The sequence below is a fragment of the Pelodiscus sinensis genome, unplaced genomic scaffold (assembly GCF_049634645.1).
Source record: "Pelodiscus sinensis isolate JC-2024 unplaced genomic scaffold, ASM4963464v1 ctg167, whole genome shotgun sequence".
NCBI lineage: Eukaryota > Metazoa > Chordata > Testudines > Trionychidae > Pelodiscus > Pelodiscus sinensis.
Genome location: NW_027465882.1, coordinates 788 through 26,456, shown reverse-complemented (window position 1 = coordinate 26,456; position 25,669 = coordinate 788). Strand labels below are relative to the sequence as shown.

The 25,669-nt window shown below is 73.4% G+C and overlaps 1 protein-coding gene across 5 annotated transcripts; it reads right to left on the bottom strand.

Annotated features, from left to right (window-relative positions):
- Nucleotides 1-24: 24 nt before the first annotated feature.
- On the bottom strand, nucleotides 25-20,673 carry DBN1 (drebrin 1). 5 transcript variants are annotated; one of them, XM_075915991.1, is made up of 14 exons: nucleotides 20,618-20,673; nucleotides 18,145-18,257; nucleotides 17,435-17,509; nucleotides 15,985-16,239; nucleotides 15,475-15,552; nucleotides 13,830-13,981; nucleotides 13,352-13,415; nucleotides 13,126-13,182; nucleotides 12,672-12,786; nucleotides 3,918-4,055; nucleotides 1,649-1,783; nucleotides 1,036-1,568; nucleotides 819-918; nucleotides 25-737 (listed from the first exon to the last, which is right to left on the bottom strand). In XM_075915991.1, the coding sequence occupies exons 2-14, from the start codon at nucleotides 18,208-18,210 to the stop codon at nucleotides 673-675; spliced, it is 1,833 nt and encodes a 610-aa protein (XP_075772106.1). In that variant the 5' UTR covers nucleotides 18,211-18,257; nucleotides 20,618-20,673; the 3' UTR covers nucleotides 25-672. The 5 variants fall into 5 exon arrangements, with proteins under 5 accessions (XP_075772106.1, XP_075772110.1, XP_075772107.1 ...); XM_075915995.1 differs by having other exon boundaries at nucleotides 15,985-16,131; nucleotides 20,618-20,672; XM_075915992.1 differs by lacking the exon at nucleotides 3,918-4,055.
- Nucleotides 20,674-25,669: the final 4,996 nt, after the last annotated feature.

Below are 25,669 nucleotides of genomic sequence, written 5' to 3'. Positions count from 1 at the left end.
CCAGAAAGCAGCCAGCAGCCCAGGTGGGGTGGAGGAGAATGATTTATTAACATACATCAGCACGTTGCCAAGACACAATTTGTGCTTTCCAAAAAAAAGAGAAACAGTTACTGTACTGGAAAAGGGCCAAGCGAGGGGGCGGGGGCTCCGTCTGGGGACTGGTGGGTCCTTGCAGCTGAGAGGGCGAGGCCCCAGCCCCCCCCAGGGGGGCGCGTAACTCCTGTGGGGCAAGGCTGTCCCCTCGCGGGCGGGCGCGCTGCACACGCTGACGGGAGGGGCTGCAGCCAGCCCGAGCCGCGCCCACGGGTCACTTTATTGCCATGTTCCGTTTTGATTCGTGCAAAGTTCTGGGGAGAGCCGGTGGCGTGGGCCAAGGGGGCTCTGGCCCATGCACAGGGCACCAGCTGCCCATCCTCCCTCAGGGCACAAGGGCGGGCGCGTGGAGGATGGACAAGCTCAGCCCAGAGGCGGAGCGACCAGGGAAGGGGAGCGGGAGCGCCCACATGGCTCTTAGGGAGACAACTTTAAAAAAGGGAGAGGGGAAAGCTGTAAAAGGTGCCCTGGGGGGCAAGGGGCCGTGGGGCTGGCCCACCCAGCCGGGCCCTGGGGCCCGCGCCGACGGAGAGGGATGGGGCCGGGCCCCTCGCGGTGGCGGTCCTGTGGGGGTGACGCTCAGGGCCCATAGCTCTCCTCGTCCTCGGGCAGCGGGTCGGCGTCCCAGCAGGTGATGTCGATCTCTGGGGGAGAGGCAGCGGTTAGCCCGGGGGAAGGACGCAGGGCTCTGGGCTGCCCCACATGCATGGGGCTGCCCCACTCACCGGGGGGCTTGGCGTAGAACACGGCAGGGGACGTTTTGGCAGCAGGCTCCACCGGGCCGAACTCTTCGTCCTGCGACTGGCTGAAGTAGCCCTCGCTAGCCTGGAGGAGAAGGGGACGGCCATGAGCGGAGGCTGGGGGGTCCAGTCAGCCCTTTGCCCAGGGACTCTGGCTCCAGCCGGGCTCTGGGGGGGGGGGGGGGGCAGGCGCCCAGCTCACCTGCATCCCTTCCTTCTGGGCCATTTCCCCATTGGTCAGCAGCGGGGGCTCGGCCGGCTGCCCGCTGGCCTCCTGCTGGTAGCCGAGGGGCTCCGGGTGCGCCCCCTCTGAGGCCATGAGGCTGGCCAGCTCCGGCGCCTGCTCTGCGTCGCAGAAGGTGGCTGGAGGCTCAGGCAGCTCGTTGAAGTCCAGCAGGTTGTCGTCAGGGGGGGCGGGGGCTGCGGGGGGCTCGGCCACCTCCAGCAGGAGGGGCGCTGGCGTGGGCAGCTCCCAGGAGGCGGGCAGGCTGGGGGCAGCGCTGGCGTTCTGCCACAGGTCCAGGAGGGTCTCTGGGCTGGGGCCGGGGGGCTGCGTGGGGCCCGGGGACTCGGCCTCTGCTGGCAGCGCGGCCACAGGCTCCAGGAACACAAGGTCCTCGGTGGGGCCCAGCCCAGCCCCCTGTGCTGCTGTCCACGCGGGGCCCCCGGGCGGCTCGTCGAAGGCCCAGGGCTTGTCTGCCGCCGCCGGCCCCTCGCTGCTGGGCCCAGGCGAGTCTGCACAGAGCAGGAGAGAGCACGTCAGCCCCTGCCCCACGGCCAGCCTGCCCTCAGGCAGGGGCCCCCCTGCACCCCACCTTTCTGCGGGGCTGGCTGCATCCCATCGGCCAGAGCCCTCTCCGTCTGCTCCCCGGCGGGCGTGGAGGCCAGGCTGGAGTCACAGGGGCTGCAGCCCACGGCCGAGGCCTTTCTGTGAGTGTCCGACTGGCTGCCTGCGAAGGACCAAGACGGAGCTGAAGGGGCCCCAGGCAGACCCCAGCCAGCACCAGGGCAGGCTCCTCCATCGCATGCATGAGCCCTGCACAGTGCACACGGGCCACGGCAACGCTCCGGCCAGGCACAGATCACTGGGGTGTCTTCCCTGCGCCCCAAAGTGCGCCCCAGCCGTGCAGTCACCCGCAAAGGCCCCGCCGGAGCTGGGCACGCCACGGCACGCTGGCCCGGCCCGGCCCTGGGCCTGGCCCTCTGCCGGCTGCACCGGGCGCCCCTTGGTCACTTCAGAGACACACGGTTATTGTTCTGAAACCAACCCCTGCTCCCGGGACCCCCCGGCGCTCCTCTGACCCCGGCCCCCCCCGCCCCTGCTCCCGGGACCCCCCCCCGGCACTCCTCTGACCCCGGCACTCCTCTGACCCCGGCCCCCCCCGCCCCTGCTCCCGGGACCCCCCCTGGCACTCCTCTGACCCCGGCCCCCCCCGCCCCAACCCTGCTCCCGGGACCCCCCCGGCGCGCCTCTGACCCCAGCCCCCCCGACCCTGCTCCCGGGACCCCCCGGCGCGCCTCTGACCCCGGCCCCCCCCGCTCCTGCTCCCGGGACCCCCCCCGGCACGCCTCTGACTCCGGCCCCCCGCTGAGTCTTCTCTGGGAACCCCCTGGCACGCCTGACCCTGCTCCCCAGTCCCCCCGACCCTGCTCCCGGGACCCCCCCGGCACGCCTCTGACTCCGCCACCTCCCAGCCCCCCAGCACACCTCTGACCCCGCCCCTCCCAACCCTACTCCCGGGACCCCCCCGGCATACCTGACCCCGGCCCCCCCGACACTGCTCCCAGGACACCCTGACACTGCTCCCGGGACCCCCCCCCGCACGCCTCTGACCCCCTGCCCCCCACTGAGTCTTCTCCCGGGAATCCCCAGCCCCTCTGACCCTGTTCCCAGGAAGCCCCTGGCACGCCTCTGACCCCGGGAACTCCCTCCTCCCCAGCACACTTTTGACCCCAGCCCCCCCGACCCTGCTCCCGGAACCCCCCCCCCGGCACGCCCCTGATCCCAGCCCCCCAGTGACCCTGGCTCTGGGACCTCCCCCCCCCCGGCTCCCCCCCTGCTCCCAGCATGCTTCTGACCCCAGCACACCTCTTACACCAGTCTGCTTCTGGGACTCCGACCCTGGCACGCCCCTGAGCCCGGCCCCCTCCCTGCATGTCTCTGACCCTGGCCCCCTGCTGAGTCTGCCCCTGAGCCCGCCCCCCCTGCTCCTGGCACGCCCCTGACCCCGGCCCCTCCCTGCTCCCGGAACCCCCCCGGCATGCCCCTGACCCTGGCACACCCCGACCTCAGGCCTCTCCTGGCATGCGCCAGGCCCCCACCCGGCTCCCCCTGCTCCCAGTCCACCTGGCACTGCCCTGGTCCCTCCCAGCATGCTCCTGACCCCAGCCTCCCGCTGAGTCTGCTCCCGGAACCCCCCCCCCGGCATGCCCCTGACCCCAGCCTCCCGCTGAGTCTGCTCCCGGACCCCCCCCCGGCATGCCCCTGACCCCAGCCTCCCGCTGAGTCTGCTCCCGGACCGCCCCCCGGCATGCCCCTGACCCTGGCACACCCCGACCTCAGGCCTCTCCTGGCATGCGCCAGGCCCCCACCCGGCTCCCCCCCTGGTCCCGGAACCCCCCCCCCCCCGGCATGCCCCTGACCCCAGCCTCCCGCTGAGTCTGCTCCCGGACCCCCCCCGGCATGCCCCTGACCCCAGCCTCCCGCTGAGTCTGCTCCCGGACCCCCCCCGGCATACCCCTGACCCCAGCCTCCCGCTGAGTCTGCTCCCGGACCCCCCCCGGCATACCCCTGACCCCAGCCTCCCGCTGAGTCTGCTCCCGGACCCCCCCCGGCATACCCCTGACCCCAGCCTCCCCAACCCTGCCCACCCCCGACATGCCCCTGGCCCCAGTTCTAGGCAACGCGCCTATCCGCAAAGCCCTGAGCCCAGCCCCAGCACCCACCAACCCCCAGCCAGCAAGGTTCCTGGGTCTCCCGCTTGGCCCCCACGGCTCCCTGCTCCTGTCTCCCCAGCAAAGGGCCCCTGCCCTGCAGTGAGCGGGTGCAGGCTCTGGGGCCGCGGGCTGGGCACCGCTACCTACATGGGAAGAAGGAGGAGAGGTTTGGGGTGCGGTGGCAGAGGCCATAGGGGAAGGGGGTCCGCGGGGGGGAGGAGGAGGAGGAGGAGGAGGAAGGTGGCCCGCTGTCAGGTGCCTTTATGAAAGGACAGTGCAGACGACCTGCGAGAGACAGACAGACAGACAGACGCACGGAGACAGACAGCAAAGAGAAGGGTCAGTCTCCAGACAGCACAGGTGGGGCTGCCCCCAGGGAGCAGGGCAGTCGTGGGGGTGGGGCGCGGGGGGACGTGCCTGTACTTGTCTCCTGGTCCCATCAGCCCTGCCTGGCAGGCTCGGGCCGGGACGCTGGGCCAGCCGCCAGCACACGGGCACTGGGGAGCGACCAGCCCAGCAGCTCTGGACAGACCGGGCCCCTCTCCAGCCCCGGAGCCCACCAGCAGGTCAGAAACCCTGTGCCAAGCCCTGCCGGTCCCAGGCCTCCTGCGCCCGGACCCGCCCGCCCAGAGCCGCACTGCCCACGTTTCCCCAGGCCCCGCCCCCTTACCCGCCCGCCCAGAGCCGCACTGCCCACGTTTCCCCAGGCCCCGCCCCCTTACCCGCCCGCCCAGAGCCGCACTGCCCACGTTTCCCCAGGCCCCGCCCCCTTACCCGCCCGCCCAGAGCCGCACTGCCCACGTTTCCCCAGGCCCCGCCCCCTTACCCGCCCGCCCAGAGCCGCACTGCCCACGTTTCCCCAGGCCCCGCCCCCTTACCCGCCTGCCCAGAGCAGCACTGCCCACGTTTCCCCAGGCCCCGCCCCCTTACCCGCCCGCCCAGAGCCGCACTGCCCACGTTTCCCCAGGCCCCGCCCCCTTACCCGCCTGCACAGAGCCGCACTGCCCACGTTTCCCCAGGCCCCGCCCCCTTACCCGCCTGCACAGAGCAGCACTGCCCACGTTTCCCCAGGCCCCGCCCCCTTACCCGCCCGCCCAGAGGCGCACTGCCCACGTTTCCCCAGGCCCCGCCCCCTTACCCGCCCGCCCAGAGCAGCACTGCCCACGTTTCCCCAGGCCCCGCCCCCTTACCCGCCCAGAGCAGCACTGCCCACGTTTCCCCAGGCCCCGCCCCCTTACCCGCCTGCACAGAGCAGCACTGCCCACGTTTCCCCAGGCCCCGCCCCCTTACCCGCCCGCCCACAGCCGCACTGCCCACGTTTCCCCAGGCCCCCTGCGCCCTTACCCGCCCGCCCAGAGCCGCACTGCCCACGTTTCCCCAGGCCCCGCCCCCTTACCCGCCTGCACAGAGCCGCACTGCCCACGTTTCCCCTGGCCTCGCCCCCTTACCCGCCCGCCCAGAGCAGCACTGCCCACGTTTCCCCAGGCCTCGCCCCCTTACCCGCCCGCCCAGAGCAGCACTGCCCACGTTTCCCCAGGCCCCCTGCGCCCGGACCCGCCCGCCCAGAGCCGCACTGCCCACGTTTCCCCAGGCCCCGCCCCCTTACCCGCCCGCCCAGAGCAGCACGGCCCACGTTTCCCCAGGCCCCGCCCCCTTACCCGCCCGCCCAGAGCCGCACTGCCCACGTTTCCCCAGGCCCCGCCCCCTTACCCGCCCGCCCAGAGCAGCACTGCCCACGTTTCCCCAGGCCTCGCCCCCTTACCCGCCCGCCCAGAGCCGCACTGCCCACGTTTCCCCAGGCCCCGCCCCCTTACCCGCCCGCCCAGAGCCGCACTGCCCACGTTTCCCCAGGCCCCGCCCCCTTACCCGCCCGCCCAGAGCAGCACTGCCCACGTTTCCCCAGGCCCCGCCCCCTTACCCGCCTGCCCAGAGCCGCACTGCCCACGTTTCCCCAGGCCTCCTGCGCCCTTACCCGCCTGCCCAGAGCCGCACTGCCCACGTTTCCCCAGGCCCCGCCCCCTTACCCGCCTGCCCAGAGCCGCACTGCCCACGTTTCCCCAGGCCCCGCCCCCTTACCCGCCCGCCCACAGCCGCACTGCCCACGTTTCCCCAGGCCCCGCCCCCTTACCCGCCCGCCCAGAGCCGCACTGCCCACGTTTCCCAGGCCTCCTGCGCCCTTACCCGCCTGCCCAGAGCCGCACTGCCCACGTTTCCCCAGGCCCCGTCCCCTTACCCGCCCGCCCAGAGCAGCACTGCCCACGTTTCCGCAGGCCCCGCCCCCTTACCCGCCCGCCCAGAGCAGCACTGCCCACGTTTCCCCAGGCCCCGCCCCCTTACCCGCCCGCCCAGAGCCGCACTGCCCACGTTTCCCCAGGCCCCGCCCCCTTACCCGCCCGCCCAGAGCCGCACTGCCCACGTTTCCCCAGGCCCCCTGCGCCCGGACCCGCCCGCCCAGAGCCGCACTGCCCACGTTTCCCCAGGCCCCGCCCCCTTACCCGCCCGCCCAGAGCAGCACTGCCCACGTTTCCCCAGGCCTCGCCCCCTTACCCGCCCGCCCAGAGCCGCACTGCCCACGTTTCCCCAGGCCCCGCCCCCTTACCCGCCCGCCCAGAGCCGCACTGCCCACGTTTCCCCAGGCCCCGCCCCCTTACCCGCCCGCCCAGAGCAGCACTGCCCACGTTTCCCCAGGCCCCGCCCCCTTACCCGCCCGCCCAGAGCAGCACTGCCCACGTTTCCCCAGGCCCCCTGCGCCCGGACCCGCCCGCCCAGAGCCGCACTGCCCACGTTTCCCCAGGCCCCGCCCCCTTACCCGCCCGCCCAGAGCCGCACTGCCCACGTTTCCCCAGGCCCCGCCCCCTTACCCGCCCGCCCAGAGCAGCACTGCCCACGTTTCCCCAGGCCCCGCCCCCTTACCCGCCCGCCCAGAGCCGCACTGCCCACGTTTCCCCAGGCCCCGCCCTCTTACCCGCCCGCCCAGAGCCGCACTGCCCACGTTTCCCCAGGCCCCGCCCTCTTACCCGCCCGCCCAGAGCAGCACTGCCCACGTTTCCCCAGGCCTCGCCCCCTTACCCGCCCGCCCAGAGCAGCACTGCCCACGTTTCCCCAGGCCCCGCCCCCTTACCCGCCCGCCCAGAGCAGCACTGCCCACGTTTCCCCAGGCCTCGCCCCCTTACCCGTCCGCCCAGAGCCGCACTGCCCACGTTTCCCCAGGCCCCGCCCCCTTACCCGCCCGCCCAGAGCAGCACTGCCCACGTTTCCCCAGGCCTCGCCCCCTTACCCGCCTGCACAGAGCCGCACTGCCTACGTTTCCCCAGGCCTCGCCCCCTTACCCGCCTGCACAGAGCCGCACTGCCTACGTTTCCCCAGGCCTCGCCCCCTTACCCGCCTGCACAGAGCCGCACTGCCTACGTTTCCCCAGGCCCCGCCCCCTTACCCGCCCGCCCAGAGCCGCACTGCCCACGTTTCCCCAGGCCTCGCCCCCTTACCCGCCTGCACAGAGCCGCACTGCCTACGTTTCCCCAGGCCCCGCCCCCTTACCCGCCCGCCCAGAGCCGCACTGCCCACGTTTCCCCAGGCCCCGCCCCCTTACCCGCCCGCCCAGAGCAGCACTGCCCACGTTTCCCCAGGCCTCGCCCCCTTACCCGCCCGCCCAGAGCCGCACTGCCCACGTTTCCCCAGGCCTCGCCCCCTTACCCGCCCGCCCAGAGCCGCACTGCCCACGTTTCCCCAGGCCCCGCTTCCTTACCCGCCCGCCCAGAGCCGCACTGCCCACGTTTCCCCAGGCCCCGCCCCCTTACCCGCCCGCCCAGAGCCGCACTGCCCACGTTTCCCCAGGCCCCGCCCCCTTACCCGCCCGCCCAGAGCCGCACTGCCCACGTTTCCCCAGGCCCCGCCCCCTTACCCGCCCGCCCAGAGCCGCACTGCCCACGTTTCCCCAGGCCCCGCCCCCTTACCCGCCCGCCCAGAGCCGCACTGCCCACGTTTCCCCAGGCCCCGCCCCCTTACCCGCCCGCCCAGAGCAGCACTGCCCACGTTTCCCCAGGCCCCGCCCCCTTACCCGCCTGCCCAGAGCCGCACTGCCCACGTTTCCCCAGGCCTCCTGCGCCCTTACCCGCCTGCCCAGAGCCGCACTGCCCACGTTTCCCCAGGCCCCGCCCCCTTACCCGCCTGCCCAGAGCCGCACTGCCCACGTTTCCCCAGGCCCCGCCCCCTTACCCGCCCGCCCACAGCCGCACTGCCCACGTTTCCCCAGGCCCCGCCCCCTTACCCGCCCGCCCACAGCCGCACTGCCCACGTTTCCCCAGGCCCCGCCCCCTTACCCGCCCGCGCACAGCCGCACTGCCCACGTTTCCCCAGGCCCCGCCCCCTTACCCGTCCGCCCACAGCCGAACTGCCCACGTTTCCCCAGGCCCCGCCCCCTTACCCGCCCACCCAGAGCCGCGCTGCCCACATTTCCCCAGGCCCCGCCCCCGTACCCGCCCGCCCAGAGCAGCACTGCCCACGTTTCCCCAGGCCCCGCCCCCTTACCCACCCACCCAGAGCCGCACTGCCCACGTTTCCCCAGGCCTCCTGCGCCCTTACCCGCCCGCCCAGAGCTGCACTGCCCACGTTTCCCCTGGCCCCGCCCCCTTACCCGCCCGCCCAGAGCTGCACTGCCCACGTTTCCCCAGGCCCCGCCCCCTTACCCGCCCGCCCACAGCCGCACTGCCCACGTTTCCCCAGGCCTCCTGCGCCCGGACCCGCCTGCCCAGAGCCGCACTGCCCACGTTTCCCCAGGCCCCGCCCCCTTACCCGCCCGCCCAGAACCGCACTGCCCAGGTTTCCCCAGGCCCCGCCCCCTTACCCGCCCGCCCAGAGCCGCACTGCCCACGTTTCCCCAGGCCCCGCCCCCTTACCCGCCCGCCCAGAGCAGCACTGCCCACGTTTCCCCAGGCCCCGCCCCCTTACCCGCCCGCCCAGAGCCGCACTGCCCACGTTTCCCCAGGCCTCGCCCCCTTACCCGCCCGCCCAGAGCCGCACTGCCCACGTTTCCCCAGGCCCCGCCCCCTTACCCGCCCGCCCAGAGCAGCACTGCCCACGTTTCCTCAGGCCCCGCCCCCTTACCCGCCCGCCCACAGCAGCACTGCCCACGTTTCCCCAGGCCCCGACCCCTTACCCGTCCGCCCAGAGCCGCACTGCCTACGTTTCCCCAGGCCCCGCCCCCTTACCCGCCCGCCCAGAGCAGCACTGCCCACGTTTCCTCAGGCCCCGCCCTCTTACCCGCCCGCCCACAGCAGCACTGCCCACATTTCCTCAGGCCCCGCCCCCTTACCCGCCCGCCCACAGCAGCACTGCCCACGTTTCCCCAGGCCCCGCCCCCTTACCCGCCCGCCCAGAGCAGCACTGCCCACGTTTCCCCAGGCCCCGCCCCCTTACCCGCCCGCCCAGAGCAGCACTGCCCACGTTTCCCCAGGCCCCGTCCCCTTACCCGCCCGCCCAGAGCAGCACTGCCCACGTTTCCCCAGGCCCCGTCCCCTTACCCGCCCGCCCACAGCCGCACTGCCCACGTTTCCCCAGGCCCCGCCCCCTTACCCGCCCGCCCAGAGCCGCACTGCCCACGTTTCCCCAGGCCCCGCCCCGTTACCCGTCTGCCCAGAACCGCACTGCCCACGTTTCCCCAGGCCCCGCCCCCTTACCCGCCCGCCCACAGCCGCACTGCCCATGTTTCCCCAGGCCCCGCCCCCTTACCCGCCCGCCCAGAGCCGCACTGCCCAGGCCCCGCCCCAGCCCAACTCTTCCCTCAGGCCCCACCCCACGTTTCCCCAGGCCCCGCCCCAGCCCAACTCTTCCCTCAGGCCCCACCCTCTCTGCTTAAGGCCCGCCCCTCACTCATGTCTTCCTGCCCTACCTTTCCCACTGCATTCCAGTGTGAGCAGCCAAGGGATGTGCAAAGCCCAGCTCCGCAGGGTGCCCGGGCAGGCAGGTCCCAATCACACCTGCCGCAGCCCGGGAGCAGCCAGGCACAGCCCCCCTGCGGAGCTAGGTCCAGCCCCCAGCCCCGGGGAAGTGCCCACTACTGCGTCTGCCCTGCCCCTGGGAGCCCCCACCCACCAGCCAGGGGCCCCCACTGTCCCGCACCACAGCCCTGCGACCCCTGCTCCTCCAGGGGCTGCCGCAGCCTGAGTCGGAGCCTGGTGCTGCACGAGCCACCCCCCAGGGTCGGGCGAGATGCTGCCACTCCGCCCCCCCTTTCCACCCCGCCCCCCCCGCTGCCACTCCGCCCCCCCTTTCCACTCCGCCCCCCCTGCTGCCACTCCGCCCCCCCTTTCCACTCCGCCCCCCCCGCTGCCACTCCGCCCCCCCTTTCCACTCCGCCCCCCCGCTGCCACTCCGCCCCCCCTTTCCACTCTGCCGCCCCCCCCGCTGCCACTCCGCCCCCCCTTTCCACTCTGCCGCCCCCCCCCGCTGCCACTCCGCCCCCCCTTTCCACTCCGCCGCCCCCGCTGCCACTCCGCCCCCCCTTTCCACTCCGTCCCCCCCGCTGCCACTCCGCCCCCCCTTTCCACTCCGCCCCCCCGCTGCCACTCCGCCCCCCCTTTCCACTCTGCCGCCCCCCCCGCTGCCACTCCGCCCCCCCTTTCCACTCTGCCGCCCCCCCGCTGCCACTCCGCCCCCCCTTTCCACTCCGCCGCCCCCCCCGCTGCCACTCCGCCCCCCCTTTCCACTCCGCCGCCCCCCCCGCTGCCACTCCGCCCCCCCTTTCCACTCCGCCGCCCCCCCCGCTGCCACTCCGCCCCCCCTTTCCACTCCGCCGCCCCCGCTCCCACTCCGCCCCCCCTTTCCACTCCGCCGCCCCCGCTGCCACTCCGCCCCCCCTTTCCACTCCGCCCCCCCCGCTGCCACTCCGCCCCCCCTTTCCATTCCGCCCCCCCTGCTGCCACTCCGCCCCCCCGCTGCCACTCCGCCGCCCCCCCTGCTGCCACTCCGCCCCCCCCTTTCCACTCCGCCGCCCCCCCGCTTCCACTCCGCCCCCCCTTTCCAGTCCGCCGCCCCCTTTCCAGTCCGCCGCCCCCCCGCTGCCACTCCGCCCCCCTTTTCCACTCCGCCCCCCCCGCTGCCACTCCGCCCCCCCTTTCCACTCCGCCCCCTTTCCACTCCGCCGCCCCCCCTGCTGCCACTCCGCCCCCCCTTTCCACTCCGCTGCCCCCCTGCTGCCACTCCGCCCCCCCTTTCCACTCCGCCGCCCCCCCACTGCCACTCCGCCCCCCTTTCCACTCCGCCGCCCCCCCTTTCCACTCCGCCGCCCCCCCGCTGCCACTCTGCCCCCCCTTTCCACTCCGCCGCCCCCCCCGCTGCCACTCCGCCCCCCCCTTTCCACTCCACCCCTCCTGTCCACTCCGCCGCCCCCCCGCTGCCACTCCGCCCCCCCTTTCCACTCTGCCCCTCCTGTCCACTCTGCCGCCCCCCCCGCTGCCACTCCGCCCCCCCTTTCCACTCCGCCCCCCTTTCCACTCCGCCCCCCCCGCTGCCACTCTGCTGCCCCCCCGCCACTCCGCCCCCCCACCCAACTGGCTCCAGTGTCCGGGCAGCACAGCCGAGCAGCTTCTGCCAGGTTCCCTTCTCAGCCCGACTTTCCAATCAAAACCCGACACGAGGAAACCCCATGTGCCCTGCCCCCCAACCCCAGAGCCAGCCCCCAACACACAGCCCTGCCCCCCAACCCCAGAGCCAGCCCCCAACACACAGCCCATCCCCCACCCCCAACACACAGCCCTGCCCCCAAACCCCAGAGCCAGCCCCCAACACACAGCCCATCCCCCACCCCCAACACACAGCCCTGCCCCCCAACCCCAGAGCCAGCCCCCAACACACAGCCCTGCCCCCCAACCCCAGAGCCAGCCCCCAACACACAGCCCTGCCCCCCAACCCCAAAGCCAGCCCCCAACACACAGCCCATCCCCCACCCCCAACACACAGCCCTGCCCCCCAACCCCAGAGCCAGCCCCCAACACACAGCCCTGCCCCCCAACCCCAGAGCCAGCCCCCAACACACAGCCCTGCCCCCCAACCCGAGCCAGCCCCCAACACACAGCCCATCCCCCACCCCCAACACACAGCCCTGCCCCCCAACCCCAGAGCCAGCCCCCAACACACAGCCCATCCCCCACCCCCAACACACAGCCCTGCCCCCCAACCCCAGAGCCAGCCCCCAACACACAGCCCATCCCCCACCCCAACACACAGTCCTGCCCCCCAACCCCAGAGCCAGCCCCCAACACACAGCCCTGCCCCCCAACCCCAGAGCCAGCCCCCAACACACAGCCCATCCCCCACCCCCAACACACAGCCCTGCCCCCCAATCCCTGAGCCAGCCCCCAACACACAGCCCATCTCCCACCCCCAACACACAGCCCTGCCCCCCAACCCCAGCGCCAGCCCCCAACACACAGCCCTGCCCCCAACCCCAGAGCCAGCCCCCAACACACAGCCCTGCCCCCCAACCCCAGAGCCAGCCCCCAACACACAGCCCATCCCCCACCCCCAACACACAGCCCTGACCCCCAACCCCAGAGCCAGCCCCCAACACACAGCCCATCCCCCACCCCCAACACACAGCCCTGCCCCCCAACCCCAGAGCCAGCCCCCAACACACAGCCCATCCCCCACCCCCAACACACAGCCCTGCCCCCCAACCCCAGCGCCAGCCCCCAACACACAGCCCTGCCCCCCAACCCCAGCGCCAGCCCCCAACACACAGCCCTGCCCCCCAACCCCAGCGCCAGCCCCCAACACACAGCCCTGCCCCCCAACCCCAGCGCCAGCCCCCAACACACAGCCCTGCCCCCCAACCCCAGAGCCAGCCCCCAACACATACTCCTCAGAGCCAGGTCCCCACCCCCAACACCCCCCCTGCTCTCTCACCTGTCCTGTGGCTGAAGGGGGACGTGGCGTCGGAGCTGCCCGTGGCCACTCGCTCCTGCTGCTTGAAGAACTCGCGGGGGTTGTCGGGGCGCTGGGCGATGATGGCGGCAGCTTCCTGTCGAGGAACAGGCAGAGCCGGCAGGGTCCTGGTGCAGTGCCCCTCGGCCGCCCCCTGCCCCAGGCCCTCCGCCCCGGGCCCCCTGCCCCAGGCCCTGCACCACCCAGCCCTGGCCCCCATGACCTCCTCTTGCCCCATACAGGCTCCACTCCCATGCCAAGCCTGGCCACCCAGACCCCCTGCCTGCCCCACCATCCCAACCCAAACTTCTCGCCACCCCACTGCCATGGCCTGGCCTCCTGACACCCCCAGCTGCCCTTCCCGGGCCAGCCCCACGCCACCCAGCCCAGGCCCAGCAGGAGGGGGGTAGCGCGGCTCCCGCCAAGCTGCGCTCACCTCCACTTCCGACTCTGACTTCTTCAGCTGCTGATCCTCCTCCGGCGGCTGCTCACCCTGGCGAGAGCCGCAGTGTCAGCCCGCGGCTCTCAGGGACCCTCCCAGACCACTGCGGGCTCCAGCGCCCCCCACGCTGGCAGGGGAAAGGGGCTCCGCAGGGCCGGGCCCCGGGAGGGCTGACGGGTGCAGGGGCCGTGGGCAGGCTGGGGGGCAGCACGTGACTTACGAAGATGGACGGCTGCTGCAAGCGCTGCCTGGCCTCCTCCTCCTCCAGGGTCTGCTGTTTCCGCCTGTCCCAAACAGCCAGCAACCACCTGAGCAGCTGCCGGGGGCAACCACAGAGTCCCCCACAACCGCCCACCACAGCCCCCTACCCCCAACATGGTACCAGCAACCCTCCAACAACCCCCAACCGCCCCTCTCCCCACACCATGCCCCCATGCACACAGGGAAGGGGCCTAGGGTTGCCACTGGACACGCTTGACATGACATGACAATCGACATTCCATCGTATTTCGAAAACTCCGGACGTTTCTATTTTCTCCATTTGTTTCCCGGACAGAACGCTCAACTACTGGACTGTGTGGCTGAAAACCGGCTGCCTGGCAGCCCTCGGAGGGCACAGAGCCACTGTCCCTTGGTCCCTCCCGCATGATGGGGGCATGAACCCCTCCCCCGAGAACCAAGCGGGGCCCTGCGCTTGCCTGTGCTCCTCGATTTGCTCCTCCCGCTCCCGATAGCGCCGCTCCCGCTCCTCCTGCTCCACCCGCTCCTGCTCCATGCGCTCCTGCTCGAAACGCAGCCGTTCCTCCAGCACCTTCTGCCGCTCCTCCTCCTTCCGCAGCTCCTCCTCCTTCTGTGGGGCAGCCCGTCAGCCGTGCCTGCCGCCGGCCCCGCGCACCCGCAGGGCGCCCACCTAGCGCCCTCCCCAGGACAGCTCGCCTGTCCCGCCTGCCACCGGCCCCGTGCACCCGCAGGGCGCCCACCTAGCGCCCTCCCCAGGACAGCTCGCCCATCCCGCCTGCCACCGGCCCCGTGCACCCGCAGGGCGCCCACCTAGCGCCCTCCCCAGGACAGCTCGCCCGTCCCGCCTGCCGCCGGCCCCGCGCACCCGCAGGGCGCCCACCTAGCGCCCTCCCCAGGACAGCTCGCCTGTCCCGCCTGCCACCGGCCCCGCGCACCCGCAGGGCGCCCACCTAGCGCCCTCCCCAGGACAGCTCGCCCGTCCCGCCTACCGCCGGCCCCGCGCACCCGCAGGGCGCCCACCTAGCGCCCTCCCCAGGACAGCTCGCCCGTCCCGCCTACCGCCGGCCCCGCGCACCCGCAGGGCGCCCACCTAGCGCCCTCCCCAGGACAGCCTGTCCGTCCCGCCTACCGCCGGCCCCGTGCACCCGCAGGGCGCCCCCCTAGCGCCCTCCCCAGGACAGCTCGCCCGTCCCGCCTACTGCCGGCCCCGCGTACCTGCAGGGCGCACCCTCCCCAGGACAGCCTGTCCGTCCTGCCTCCCGCCGGCCCCGCGTACCTGCAGGGCACCCCCCGCGCACCCTCCCCAGGAAAGCCTGTCCGTCCTGCCTACCGCCGGCCCCGCGTACCTGCAGGGCACCCCCCGCGCACCCTCCCCAGGACAGCCTGTCCGTCCTGCCTACCGCCAGCCCCGCGTACCTGCAGGGCACCTCCGCGCACCCTCCCCAGGACAGCCCGTCCGTCCTGCCTACCGCCGGCCCCGTGCACCCGCAGGGCACCCCCGCGCACCGTCCCCAGGACAGCCCGTCCGTCCTGCCTACCGCCGGCCCCGTGCACCCGCAGGGCACCCCCGCGCACCGTCCCCAGGACAGCCCGTCCGTCCCGCCTGCCGCCGGCCCCACGTACCTGCAGGGCACCCCCCGCGCACCCTCCCCAGGACAGCCCGTCCGTCCCACCTACCGTCGGCCCCACAGGGCACCCTCCCAAGCACCCTCCCCAGGACAGCCCGTCCGTCCCGCCGACCCCGCACACCCGCAGGACCCCCGCCCAGGGCTAGCGCCAGTTCCCAACAGCTCCAGGGATGCGGTGGCCAGATAGCAAGTCCTGCTCTGCCACCAGGTGCCTAGAAGCTCTAGGGGAGCTTCGTCCAAAGCTGGCCCCTAACCCTTGCCCACTGCAGGCAGCCCACTGGTGCCGTCCCCAGGCTGGGCCCAGCTCCCCGCCCTAGTTTGGGGGCGCTCACACGTGGCCTGAGGCGACCAGCTCCCCCTGCACGTGCCACGTCTGCGCCGAGAGCATCTTAGGCTTTGCAGAGTCCCACCCAACCCTGGGCACAGGGGGGCGCCCCCTGGCTGCTGCCTCCAGCCAGCCCCTCGCTGCCCCCACCTTGGCCTGCTCCCAGAACTGCTCCCGGTTAAGCCGCTTCATCTCCACGGCCGCATCTGTCTTCTGATACGTTGTGCCCTGGAACAGCAGCGGGTCAGCGGGGCAGTGGTGCTCTGGCACGGGGGCAGTGTCCTGGGGGGCACCTCTGGCGGGTGTCGGAGGCACACCATCTTGGGGAGGGGGTCGGTCGGGGGCAGAGCACGCAGTCTGCTGTGCGGGGTTGGGGGGCATGGCGCACCATCTCCCAGTGGGGGGGTTAGTGTGGGGGTGGGCCCCGCCATCTCCCGGGGGGGTCATCTCCCGGGGGGGTCGGTTGGGGGGCTGGCTGCGGGGGGGGGGTTGGTTGGGGGGCAGCCCTCGCAGCCAGAGAGATTCTCCTGCAGTGTCGGTGCGACCGAGAGCTCTTGCCCCGCAGGGTCAGTGGGGCTGGGTGCCCCTTTGTGCCCCCAGGCTGGAGCCGGCGCCGTGGGCACCGAGACGAGCCTGCGACGGAGGCGGGGCCCGACGTACCACAGGCTCGGCGTTCTCCTCCTCCCGCAGCCGCAGGCGGTGCAGCACGGGGCTGGCGACGCGGGCCAGGCCGTTGGAGAGGCGCTGCCCGATGGCCCCCGGGTCCACATCCTCCACGCTGCTGGCATTGACGATCACGTCGACGCCCTGCGCCGGGGAGAGCGGCACGGACACACCCGCCCGCAGGCAGCTGAGCCGGCAGGCAGGAGCTGGCCGGGGGCGTGGGGGAGGGACAGGGAACCCCGAGGCTCCTGCCTGGGGATGGGAAACCCTCAACTAGTGGGGGCTGCACAGGCAGCTGAGTGGCAGGCCAAGGGGGGCTCGGGCCATTCTGCCCGCCACTCCCTTCCAGCTGGGGGATGGGCCCCAAACCTTCCTCCTGGGCCAGAGAGACGGACCCAGCAACACCCCCTCCCCGCCAGCCGGCCCGGTCGGCAGGGGCTGGTCCTCTCCCTGCTTGCCTGGCTCTGGCCCAGCCCAGCGCCCCGCAGGGTCAGGCAGGGGCCGGGAACGAGGGCAGTGCAGAGCGAAAGCCTGGCCAGAGGCTCCCCGCCCGCCTCCCGGGGCCCGGGGCTCCCCGCCCGCCTCCCGGGGCCCGGGGCTCCCCGCCCGCCTCCCGGGGCCCGGGGCTCCCCACCCGCCTCCTGGGGCCCCCCACCCGCCTCCCGGGGCCTGGGGCTCCCCGCCCGCCTCCCGGGGCCCGGGGCTCCCCACCCGCCTCCTGGGGCCCCCCACCCGCCTCCCGGGGCCCGGGGCTCCCCGCCCGCCTCCCGGGGCCCGGGGCTCCCCGCCCGCCTCCCGGGGCCAGAGGCTCCCCGCCCGCCTCCCGGGGCCCGGGGCTCCCCGCCCGCCTCCCGGGGCTCCCCGCCCGCCTCCCGGGGCCCGGGGCTCCCCGCCCGCCTCCCGGGGCCCGGGGCTCCCCGCCCGCCTCCCGGGGCCCGGGGCTCCCCGCCCGCCTCCCGGGGCCCGGGGCTCCCCGCCCGCCTCCCGGGGCCCGGGGCTCCCCGCCCGCCTCCCGGGGCCCGGGGCTCCCCGCCCGCCTCCCGGGGCCCGGGGCTCCCCGCCCGCCTCCCGGGGCCAGAGGCTCCCCGCCCGCCTCCCGGGGCCCGGGGCTCCCCGCCCGCCTCCCGGGGCCCGGGGCTCCCCGCCCGCCTCCCGGGGCCCGGGACTCCCCGCCCGCCTCCCGGGGCCCGGGGCTCCCCGCCCGCCTCCCGGGGCCCGGGGCTCCCCGCCCGCCTCCCGGGGCCCGGGGCTCCCCGCCCGCCTCCCGGGGCCCGGGGCTCCCCACCCGCCTCCCGGGGCCCGGGGCTCCCCGCCCGCCTCCCGGGGCCCGGGGCTCCCCGCCCGCCTCCCGGGGCCCGGGGCTCCCCGCCCGCCTCCCGGGGCCCGGGGCTCCCCGCCCGCCTCCTGGGGCCCTGCTTATTGCTGGCCAGGGGCCGCCCGCACTGACCTGGAAGAACTCGGCGACCTTGGCCACGTGGCTGGCGCAGGCACACTTGCGGGCATCGGCCACGTCCTCCCCAACCTGCCACGGCACGGAGTGAGTGAGGCGGGCCCCAGGTCTGGCGCAGGCAGGAGTGGAGATGTGGGGGGCCCCGACAGCTCCTCTCCCCGTTGCCACGCCCAGGGCAGCTCGGCCAATGGCAAGGCAGAGCTGCGGGACCGTCACTCCCGGCAGGGCGGGCACGTGGCTCCGCCTGGATCCCAGGGGCCCAGTGAGGCTCCAGGGCGCTGGGGCAGCCCTACCCCCCTGGCCACCCCAGCGGGGCCCGGTGCAGGGACACAGAGCTCCACTAGGTGGGGTCCCTGGAAAAGCTCTGGGGCCCCGAACACCACAGGCCCCCCCAAGCTCCGGCAGGCCCATCGCACCCCCCAGGCGTGTGCCGAGTCTCCCCCGCCAGCCGGGGGCGCTGCGCGGGGCTCAGACACGCACTGCCAAGTGGCTGGAGGGGCTAGAACCGCCCCACCCCCACTCGCCCCCTCCTGCGCACAGACTAGTGTCAGGCCAGGAACACCCCCCCCAGCATGTAGGGCAGGCACCCCACTCCTGCAGAACGGCCCGGCTCCACCCCTCGCTGCATCCCACCTGTGGGGCTGCAAACAGGCCAAAAGGGGGTGTCCCGGCCTGCACCCCCGCATGGAGCCCTCTGCCCCACTCACCCAGTTGACCAGGACGTATTTGGGCAGGGCTGCCTGGGGCTCCTTCACGCTGCAGAAGCCATACATCACCTTCTGGTTCTCAAAGTGGCCAGAGAGCTCCTGCAAGCCGCCTCCTGCCGGGCGGGGAGGAATCACAGGCGCTCAGTGTGTCCCCCCACGGGCGAGGAGGAATCACAGGCGCTCAGTGTGTCCCCCCACGGGCGGGGAGGAATCACAGGCGCTCAGTGTGTCCCCCCACGGGCGGGGAGGAATCACAGGCGCTCAGTGTGTCCCCCCACGGGCGGGGAGGAATCACAGGCGCTCAGTCTGTCCCCCCACGGGCGGGGAGGAATCACAGGCGCTCAGTCTGTCCCCCCACGGGCGGGGAGGAATCACAGGCGCTCAGTGTGTCCCCCCACGGGCGGGGAGGAATCACAGGCGCTCAGTGTGTCCCCCCACGGGCGGGGAGGAATCACAGGCGCTCAGTGTGTCCCCCCACGGGCGGGGAGGAATCACAGGCGCTCAGTGTGTCCCCCCACGGGCGAGGAATCACAGGCGCTCAGTGTGTCCCCCCACGGGCGGGGAGGAATCACAGGCGCTCGGTCTGTCCCCCCACGGGCGGGGAGGAATCACAGGCGCTCGGTCTGTCCCCCCACGGGCGGGGAGGAATCACAGGCGCTCGGTCTGTCCCCCCACGGGCGGGGAGGAATCACAGGCGCTCGGTCTGTCCCCCCACGGGCGGGGAGGAATCACAGGCGCTCGGTCTGTCCCCCCACGGGCGGGGAGGAATCACAGGCGCTCGGTGTGTCCCCCCACGGGCGGGGAGGAATCACAGGCGCTCGGTGTGTCCCCCCACGGGCGGGGAGGAATCACAGGCGCTCGGTCTGTCCCCCCACGGGCAGGGAGGAATCACAGGCGCTCGGTCTGTCCCCCCACGGGCGGGGAGGAATCACAGGCGCTCGGTGTGTCCCCCCACGGGCAGGGAGGAATCACAGGCGCTCGGTGTGTCCCCCCACGGGCAGGGAGGAATCACAGGCGCTCGGTGTGTCCCCCCACGGGCAGGGAGGAATCACAGGCGCTCGGTCTGTCCCCCCACGGGCAGGGAGGAATCACAGGCGCTCAGTGTGTCCCCCCACGGGCGGGGAGGAATCACAGGCGCTCAGTGTGTCCCCCCACGGGCGGGGAGGAATCACAGGCGCTCAGTGTGTCCCCCCACGGGCGGGGAGGAATCACAGGCGCTCGGTCTGTCCCCCCACGGGCGGGGAGGAATCACAGGCGCTCGGTCTGTCCCCCCACGGGCGGGGAGGAATCACAGGCGCTCGGTCTGTCCCCCCACGGGCGGGGAGGAATCACAGGCGCTCGGTCTGTCCCCCCACGGGCGGGGAGGAATCACAGGCGCTCGGTCTGTCCCCCCACGGGCGGGGAGGAATCACAGGCGCTCGGTGTGTCCCCCCACGGGCGGGGAGGAATCACAGGCGCTCGGTGTGTCCCCCCACGGGCAGGGAGGAATCACAGGCGCTCGGTCTGTCCCCCCACGGGCGGGGAGGAATCACAGGCGCTCGGTGTGTCCCCCCATGGGCAGGGAGGAATCACAGGCGCTCGGTGTGTCCCCCCACGGGCAGGGAGGAATCACAGGCGCTCAGTGTGTCCCCCCACGGGCAGGGAGGAATCACAGGCGCTCGGTCTGTCCCCCCACAGGCGGGGAGGAATCACAGGCGCTCGGTGTGTCCCCCCACGGGCAGGGAGGAATCACAGGCGCTCGGTGTGTCCCCCCACAGGCAGGGAGGAATCACAGGCGCTCGGTGTGTCCCCCCACGGGCGGGGAGGAATCACAGGCGCTCGGTGTGTCCCCCCACGGGTGGGGAGGAATCACAGGCGCTCAGTGTGTCCCCCCACGGGCGGGGAGGAATCACAGGCGCTCAGTCTGTCCCCCCACGGGCGGGGAGGAATCACAGGCGCTCAGTGTGTCCCCCCACAGGCAGGGAGGAATCACAGGCGCTCGGTGTGTCCCCCCACGGGCGGGGAGGAATCACAGGCACTCGGTGTGTCCCCCCACGGGCAGGGAGGAATCACAGGCGCTCAGTGTGTCCCCCCACGGGCAGGGAGGAATCACAGGCGCTCAGTGTGTCCCCCTACGGGCGGGGAGGAATCACAGGCACTCGGTGTGTCCCCCCACGGGCGGGGAGGAATCACAGGCACTCGGTGTGTCCCCCCACGGGCGGGGAGGAATCACAGGCGCTCAGTGTGTCCCCCTACGGGCGGGGAGGAATCACAGGCACTCGGTGTGTCCCCCCACGGGCGGGGAGGAATCACAGGCGCTCAGTGTGTCCCCCTACGGGCGGGGAGGAATCACAGGCGCTCGGTCTGTCCCCCCATGGGTGGGGAAGTATCCACAGGCTGGCTGTCCTCCCCCCAGGTGGCAAGTGCTTTGGGGAGGGGTGTTTAGGCTCTCTAGCCCCCCTTGGCAGGAGGCCCAGGGCAGGGGACCCCTTACCTCCCGACGCAGCCAGCTTCAGGTCATCAGAGTCATCCTCGTAGGTGTACAGAGCCCTGCGGGAGGAGAGCCTGTGAGGGGCACAGCAGCGCTCCACTGCAGCCTGCACCCCACCAGCAGGGGGCGGCCTCGCGCCATGCACAGTGCACCTGCTGCAGGAGCTGGGGTGGGCCGGACCCCCCCATAGCAAGGGGGGCCAGCAGGGGGCGGGCGGCTGGACTCTACACTGGGCACTCCAGCTACAATGCGAAGTCCCTCCCTGGGGCAGTGGTGTGTGGGCCTGGGGGCTGTCAGCGTGGGCCTCTCCTCTCCCTCCACAGCGGGGCCAGCGGGAGCAGGGCGGCGCCCGAGGCCCAGGGAGAAACCCCCCCTGGCTGCGCCCAGTGAAAGGCGACGGAATCCCAGTGCCTGGCGCCCACTGGGTGAGCAGGGAGCCTGGGGGAGGGCGGCAGGGACTGGCAGCGGGAGGGGGAAATGGGTCCCAGCCCCCCGCCCTAGCTGCCAAGCAGGCCCTTTTCGCCAGCCCCCCAGGCAGCGTGCTGGCAGCTCCCCTACGAGCTGGGGGGGACCAGGCTTCACCCCTCTGGGGCCAGTCAGCAGCTGTCAGGCGGGCCCGTGGGCCTGGGGCAGCAGCCCCCCCCAGGCCGGAGCTGCTCACGTTCCCGGCTGCGTGAGCCCCTGGCAGGGAGCAGCAGCAAATCAATGAGCCATCAGGGTGCGATGGGGACTCCATGGAGACGGTTCCTTGGATACCGGCCCCTCTCCAGGCTGGGCTTGGCACGGCCCCCGCCCCCTGCCCCCCGTGTGTCCCCTGCCCCCCACAGCGGCCCCTCCTCAAAGGTGGGGGTGGGCAGCCGGCAGAGTCGGTCCAGGGCTGGTGGGCGAAGGCAGGGAAATTTCAGCTTATCTAGGCAACCAGCATCCTGTCTCCATGGCAACCACCCAGCTCTCCAGCTGGGATGGAACTCACAAGAGGAGGTGATTAGTGGGGAAGTGGGGGGGGGGGGGCGCTGGTCTCTGGCAGGGGCACTAGCTGCAGCACATCCCCCCTGTGCCCCCCCTGTGCCCCCCCCCCCCGACACAGACCACTCCCCACTGCGGACTGCCCCACCCGGGCCTCCCCCCCACCCCCAGGCTATCTGCATTTCCCCATCCCAGGCCCCGAGGGCTTGCTGCTTGGTGAAGCCGGGGCATTTGCTGACTCACCACATTCCCAGTCTGATGAGCTGTGAGCCCTCCGCCCCCCAGCCTGCCCTGTCCCATGTGGGGCGGAGGGCCGCATGGGTGCAGTGGCAGGAGGGGGAATCATGCGCCCTGGCCCCAGGCAGTCTCCAGCAGGCGTCTGTCACCCCTCCCTGGGGGCCCCAAGGAAGGACTGCCACATCCCGCCCCCTCCCACCCTGCCCCTTGCTCTGCCTGGCTCCCAGCCCCCTTTCACACACCAAACCCAAAGCCAGACATGCTCCCCTTCCCACAGGAGACTGGCCCCCCCGCCGTGAGACACAGAGAAGGACACCAGGGAGGCGAGTGCTAACCCGCTGGATCGCAGCCCAGGGCACCGCTGCAACTCACCAGAACAGAGGGGAGTCCCGAAGGGCAGCGCCCCAAGACACCGTCCTGCTCAGCAGTGGGGAGCCCCCGGGGACCTGCGCCCCACAGGCCCCAGTGGAGCGGGTCCAGCCTGGACCTGCACAGACCCCAGCACCGGGCGCTGCCCATCTCCCGGCAATGCCCCGAGGCTCTGCCAGTGCCAGGCAGCACCCTGTGCAGGGAACAAGCCCTCATTTCCCCACCCCCACCCCAGCCCCCCCAGTGCACAGGGCAGACTGGGGCTAGAGATGCCCATGGGAAGCGTGAGGGCCCTGCCGGGGGGCAGGCTGAGGCTGCAGGTGCCCACGGGAAGCGTGAGGGCCCTGCCGGGGGGCAGGCTGGGGCTGCAGGTGCCCAGGGGAAGCGTGAGGGCCCTGCCGGGGGGGCAGGCTGGGGCTGCAGGTGCCCACGGGAAGCGTGAGGGCCCTGCCGGGGGGCAGGCTGGGGCTGCAGGTGCCCACGGGAAGCGTGAGGGCCCTGCCGGGGGGCAGGCTGGGGCTGCAGGTGCCCACGGGAAGCGTGAGGGCCCTGCCGGGGGGCAGGCTGGGGCTGCAGGTGCCCAGGGGAAGCGTGAGGGCCCTGCCGGGGGGGCAGGCTGGGGCTGCAGGTGCCCACGGGAAGCGTGAGGGCCCTGCCGGGGGGCAGGCTGGGGCTGCAGGTGCCCAGGGGAAGCGTGAGGGCCCTGCCGGGGGGGCAGGCTGGGGCTGCAGGTGCCCACGGGAAGCGTGAGGGCCCTGCCGTGGGGCAGGCTGGGGCTGCAGGTGCCCACGGGAAGCGTGAGGGCCCTGCCGGGGGGCAGGCTGGGGCTGCAGGTGCCCACGGGAAGCGTGAGGGCCCTGCCGTGGGGCAGGCTGGGGCTGCAGGTGCCCACGGGAAGCGTGAGGGCCCTGCCGGGGGGCAGGCTGGGGCTGCAGGTGCCCACGGGAAGCGTGAGGGCCCTGCCGGGGGGCAGGCTGGGGCTGCAGGTGCCCAGGGGAAGCGTGAGGGCCCTGCCGGGGGGCAGGCTGGGGCTAGAGATGCCCATGGGAAGCGTGAGGGCCCTGCCGGGGGGCAGGCTGGGGCTGCAGGTGCCCACGGGAAGCGTGAGGGCCCTGCCGGGGGGCAGGCTGGGGCTAGAGATGCCCACGGGAAGCGTGAGGGCCCTGACGTGGGGCAGGCTGGGGCTGCAGGTGCCCAGGGGAAGCGTGAGGGCCCTGCCGGGGGGCAGGCTGGGGCTAGAGATGCCCACGGGAAGCGTGAGGGCCCTGCCGGGGGGCAGGCTGGGGCTGCAGGTGCCCACGGGAAGCGTGAGGGCCCTGCCGGGGGGCAGGCTGGGGCTAGAGATGCCCATGGGAAGCGTGAGGGCCCTGCCGGGGGGCAGGCTGGGGCTGCAGGTGCCCACGGGAAGCGTGAGGGCCCTGCCGGGGGGCAGGCTGGGGCTAGAGATGCCCACGGGAAGCGTGAGGGCCCTGCCGGGGGGCAGGCTGGGGCTAGAGATGCCCATGGGAAGCGTGAGGGCCCTGCCGGGGGGCAGGCTGGGGCTAGAGATGCCCACGGGAAGCGTGAGGGCCCTGCCGTGGGGCAGGCTGGGGCTGCAGGTGCCCATGGGAAGCGTGAGGGCCCTGCCGTGGGGCAGGCTGGGGCTGCAGGTGCCCACGGGAAGCGTGAGGGCCCTGCCGGGGGGCAGGCTGGGGCTAGAGATGCCCACGGGAAGCGTGAGGGCCCTGCCGGGGGGCAGGCTGGGGCTGCAGGTGCCCACGGGAAGCGTGAGGGCCCTGCCGGGGGGCAGGCTGGGGCTGCAGGTGCCCACGGGAAGCGTGAGGGCCCTGCCGGGGGGCAGGCTGGGGCTAGAGATGCCCACGGGAAGCGTGAGGGCCCTGCCGTGGGGCAGGCTGGGGCTGCAGGTGCCCACGGGAAGCGTGAGGGCCCTGCCGTGGGGCAGGCTGGGGCTGCAGGTGCCCACGGGAAGCGTGAGGGCCCTGCCGGGGGGCAGGCTGGGGCTGCAGGTGCCCACGGGAAGCGTGAGGGCCCTGCCGGGGGGCAGGCTGGGGCTGCAGGTGCCCACGGGAAGCGTGAGGGCCCTGCCGGGGGGCAGGCTGGGGCTGCAGGTGCCCAGGGGAAGCGTGAGGGCCCTGCCGGGGGGCAGGCTGGGGCTGCAGGTGCCCACGGGAAGCGTGAGGGCCCTGCCGGGGGGCAGGCTGGGGCTGCAGGTGCCCACGGGAAGCGTGAGGGCCCTGCCGGGGGGCAGGCTGGGGCTAGAGATGCCCACGGGAAGCGTGAGGGCCCTGCCGGGGGGCAGGCTGGGGCTGCAGGTGCCCACGGGAAGCGTGAGGGCCCTGCCGGGGGGCAGGCTGGGGCTGCAGGTGCCCACGGGAAGCGTGAGGGCCCTGCCGGGGGGCAGGCTGGGGCTGCAGGTGCCCACGGGAAGCGTGAGGGCCCTGCCGGGGGGCAGGCTGGGGCTGCAGGTGCCCACGGGAAGCGTGAGGGCCCTGCCGTGGGGCAGGCTGGGGCTGCAGGTGCCCACGGGAAGCGTGAGGGCCCTGCCGTGGGGCAGGCTGGGGCTGCAGGTGCCCACGGGAAGCGTGAGGGCCCTGCCGGGGGGCAGGCTGGGGCTGCAGGTGCCCACGGGAAGCGTGAGGGCCCTGCCGGGGGGCAGGCTGGGGCTGCAGGTGCCCACGGGAAGCGTGAGGGCCCTGCCGGGGGGCAGGCTGGGGCTGCAGGTGCCCACGGGAAGCGTGAGGGCCCTGCCGTGGGGCAGGCTGGGGCTGCAGGTGCCCACGGGAAGCGTGAGGGCCCTGCCGTGGGGCAGGCTGGGGCTGCAGGTGCCCACGGGAAGCGTGAGGGCCCTGCCGGGGGGCAGGCTGGGGCTGCAGGTGCCCACGGGAAGCGTGAGGGCCCTGCCGTGGGGCAGGCTGGGGCTGCACTGCGGGAGGAGGAGCGGTGCTGCGGGCAGAAAACGGACACACCTGGTCTGGGGCATGGTGGGGGCCTGTGCAGGACGGAGGGATATGGGGCCAGGCCAGTGCCTGGTGCCCCAGCCCCACTGCGGGAGCCCCCTCCTCACCCAGGGCGCACAAGACCGACGCCACAGGGATGCTCAGGGGCCGGCCCAGCCTGGCACACTCACAAGCCAGCCTGACCTTCCATGAAGTCACACTCTGGGCAGCTAATTTTAGCAGCCTGTTCCCCGTGCGCCTGGCCCCGGGCCAATGGTGCAGTGCTGGTGTCAGCGAGTGCATGGGGGCTGTCCCGGAGCCCAGGGGTGGCTGGGGTGACAGGAGTCAGGCCAAGGAGGAAGAGACCTGAAGGGCGATGGTAGACAGAGCAAAGCATAAATGCCCAGCACACGTCACCTCGGGAAAACCTGCCCTGCTCTCTGCCAGGCCCGGGCAGAGCTGAGCCACTCAGCAGCCCGGCTCCTGCAGCAGGGAGTTCCACAGGCCAGTGTTATGTCAAGCAGGCCCTGCAGCCTCCTCAAACAGC